Here is a 3,657-nt window from a genome sequence, read left to right as displayed (position 1 = left end):
GCATCACGAATGATAGGATAACAAATGGGCTTGACCATGAGGCCAATCTTTATTAGGGCCGTTGCATCATGCTGGGTCTTCTGTGTTTCGGTCGTAGTATCTCCTGTAGGGTATCCATTTACACTGTTCCAAATGCCCAAGTCTTTGAGATAAAGCATCATTCCGAATTTCCAATCAGAATAATTTAAACGACCGTCCAGCTTTTCAATCGGTGGCAAGGTTGCAGTTGGATTCGACATCTTTGATAATACTCAAAAAATATCCACAACTCTTCAAGTTAATTATATACTACGCGCAGTGGATACGTGCTGGGCCCATAACCTGTTGTAAAACTTTTCGTTTTTTTCTGTAGGTTTTTATTTCTTGATCTACACACTTCCACTTTTACATCCAGTAATATCATCTAGTATACGCACTAGCGTGCACGTGCGCATACGAAAAACCAACTTACCACCACATTGCCTGGAACCGTACTGGGACAGCCATGTGGTCAGAATGTACAACATGCGTATATAAGTATTGCCAACATATACACCAGAAACAACATGCGTATATTAGTATTACCAACACAGGCAAGGTAACATTTGATAAGGTTATTTTGTTACTGCTCAGTATGAATCATTTTCTTGTATGCCGAGCATAACTAACAGAGAACATGTAACTGTATCAGGTTATATTTGACCAGTTACAAAATTCAAGTGTCTGAAATTTTGTCCAGAGGTAAATTGCAGGTACTCCTCGCATTATATGAGATCAGGTGATGCAATTTCATTTTAATGCACTGAACAAATGTTCGGTCGATTTCAACTAATAGCATATACTTAAATGTGAATTTCTTGCAGCCCACTCAAGAGAAGTGGGGAGAAGATTGAGTAAAGTGTTATGTGGGTGGCAAGGGAGGAATGCAGGGGGAGAAAGGAAAGTTATATTTTATTTATCCCTCATAAATTAAGGTTATATTTGCATTGTTCAAGCATTTTATTTGGTCCACCATGTTCAAGACTGTTGAAGAGCCATGAGATGGCACTGGTTTCACGTTCCAGGAGCAGACAGCCTCAAGCGCAGTGAGGTAGAGGCACTTGTACCTTGGGTCAAGAAGACACTAGCTGGCATGGTACAGAATGTGCGAGTGACTAAAAGGCTGGATGCTCACCCATGTGTTGTGACAGTAGAAGAGATGGCAGCTGCCAGACACTTCATCCGTACCCAGTCGCACCTTATGAATTCAGAGAGTCGCTATGCCCTCCTGCAGCCACAACTGGAACTCAATCCTCGGTTGGTGCTCATTAACCCTTTGAAAGCACAATGGTCTCTGCAGTGATTTTTTTGATTTTACGTTTTTCACACACTTTTTGCATGGTCCCAGTCAAATGATCGTAACAGTAATCATATGCTTTAACTGATTTTACCCTTCCACAACACAACATTTTGCCAAAATTTGTACTTAATTTTTCCAGCCCTGACTACAAAAATTTACCAAGGTGATGCTGAATAAACTAAGAAACTAAATTAAACATAAGTTTACATGTCTTAGTCTAAAGTTGTGGATTGTTAGCCATTTTATGCATATGGAAATGCTCAAACTCGTGACATACAGTGTAACCATGTTTTGTGATGTGCTTCTCTTCCAGACATCCCATCATTAAGAAACTTAGCACATTGACCACAACCAATGCAAAGTTGGCCGAGCTGGTTACGAAACAGGTGAGGCAATACATGTGCTCCTATTTTAGGGTTCCAAAGGATCAGACAGTGTATCTCTCTAAAATGCCTTTGTAATGCTGCCATACAGATTTCAGAGAGAGAGAGTCACACTGGTGGGTCAGTTACTGTTCTTGTATCAAAGTAGTTTGGTGCAGCCACAAGATTTTCATTTTTTCTTTTCCTGCCTTAATAAAAGTTGCTTTCCTTCCTAACACATCTAATTGTGTTGAGGTGGATTTTTTTCAATTTACCTAATCCTTCCAGCAGCACTGTGGCCCTGGATCGACTCAGCATCCAACAAAAATGAGTACCAGGAATCTTCCTGGAAGGTAAAGAGCGACCGGCACATAAGACTGTTACCCTTACTGCCATCTGTGAACCAGTTGTCTAGAAAATGTGGGAGCCTCGACGTCTCACAGCCCTGTCGGCCTTCATGGCCTGTTGCAGGGCTAGCTTTACTTGTGGGGGGGGCAAGTGAGCTGGCTCAATTGGGAGTTGCCCAGATCAGGTCTTGCCTGGGACACATGCTGCCTTTGATGAGGTATTTTTTCATTTTCATTGGGTTCTGTAGACGGTTTCCAGACTAGTACTGCAGATTAGGCCATGACTCTTTCCTTCAACATCCTTTCCAGTTAGGCCTGGTCCTCCACATATAAACATAACTTCAAACACCCATACATACGGATGGCATAGAAACTCCTGTAGGAATAATATTTGATAGCAGAATAGCAAAATAATTTTTCATGGCAGAGTAGTGAATGCACTTGAAATGTGCAAACAACAAACTGAAGCTCATTAAGGAGTATGACTGAGAAGCGTTTCAAAGCCATTGAGTGAAAGTTGCTTAAGTAGCATGATGGAGAAGCGTCAGAAGGCCACTGCATACAGAAAGTTGCTTACTCAGTGGCTTCATGAGGCTCACGTAATAACATTTTTCAACCCTACTCTTGGGCCTGTGGAACATAATTTATTCATAAGTCAAGGATCAATCTTTCAACACTGTAATGTGAGCTCCTGACAGCACTGTTAAATAAAGTAAGTACACCTGAATCACTGTTGTCTGTCACATGTTTCTATGTTGCAGCTGTTTGCTAATGCCATGTTGTCAGCTGGGCTTGTAGATGATCCTCGCACACTCCTGACGAGTATGAATGAACTCCTGACACTTGCGCTTGAGAAGCACTGACAGCATTGAGGTGACTGTTACGTTTAAAATGTCAGAGGTAACTTGCTGCTGCTGGATTTGCAGAAATGTGTGTTCCTCGGAGTTCTGTTTTGTTGTGTTCGGCAACTCACATGGGTAATGCTTCCATTCCTATATAAGTTCTTGAAGATTGTACAGAAAATGTCATTCAGTAATTGGCTGCAAGCATAGGTATCCCCCAGCTTATATGATTCCAGTTTGTGTAAATCTGCATTTGCACTATTTCCTGTGAGTTTAGGTAAATTTTCATGTGTCTGTCCTCTAAAGTATTGCCATCAGGGAGAAAATGTTAGTTACATGACAATTCTTGGGGAATGGAGCAATTGTGAGTTGGGGGATACCTCTACCTAGAAGTGCTGTACTTTGTACATTTCTATTTACATCCTGACAGGTTTTTATGGCTCACAAAAGGATGCAATTATCAGTTACATCAGTAGCAGTTTCAAAAGTAAATATTGTTGCATTTCTTATGTTGTCAATGTTAAAACAACTTATGTGAATAAAGTTCTGTTTTTTATGTTTGTTCAGTAATTTCAGATATAAAAAAATGTGTAATTACAGTTTTGCTACTGTATTATGATCCCCATATCACCAGTTGGTACTGGCCACCTCAGCACAACACTTGCTGGCAGTGACGTGTTTGCATGGTCCATTGCCAAACTCTCTGCTTTGTGTGTGAATCACTTGATGATTCTGTCTGCTGCTAGACATATTGGTATGTACTCTGGATGTTGCAAACTTGCAACTGC

At 40.9% G+C, this 3,657-nt stretch overlaps 1 protein-coding gene across 1 annotated transcript in view; it reads left to right on the top strand.

Annotated features, from left to right (window-relative positions):
- Window positions 1-3,425, top strand: part of LOC111874272 (heat shock protein 75 kDa, mitochondrial) — a 47,181-nt gene extending 43,756 nt beyond the window's left edge. Inside the window, exons 15-17 of the mRNA XM_023869630.2 lie at window positions 1,044-1,275; window positions 1,632-1,704; window positions 2,789-3,425. Coding sequence (XP_023725398.1) covers window positions 1,044-1,275; window positions 1,632-1,704; window positions 2,789-2,890 — 407 coding nt within the window. The 3' untranslated portion in view covers window positions 2,891-3,425. The remainder of the gene's footprint in view (window positions 1-1,043; window positions 1,276-1,631; window positions 1,705-2,788) is intronic.
- Window positions 3,426-3,657: the final 232 nt, after the last annotated feature.

Source organism: Cryptotermes secundus, unplaced genomic scaffold (assembly GCF_002891405.2).
Source record: "Cryptotermes secundus unplaced genomic scaffold, Csec_1.0 scaffold1679, whole genome shotgun sequence".
Classification (NCBI taxonomy): domain Eukaryota; kingdom Metazoa; phylum Arthropoda; class Insecta; order Blattodea; family Kalotermitidae; genus Cryptotermes; species Cryptotermes secundus.
This window is presented reverse-complemented; position numbering and strand designations above follow the sequence as displayed.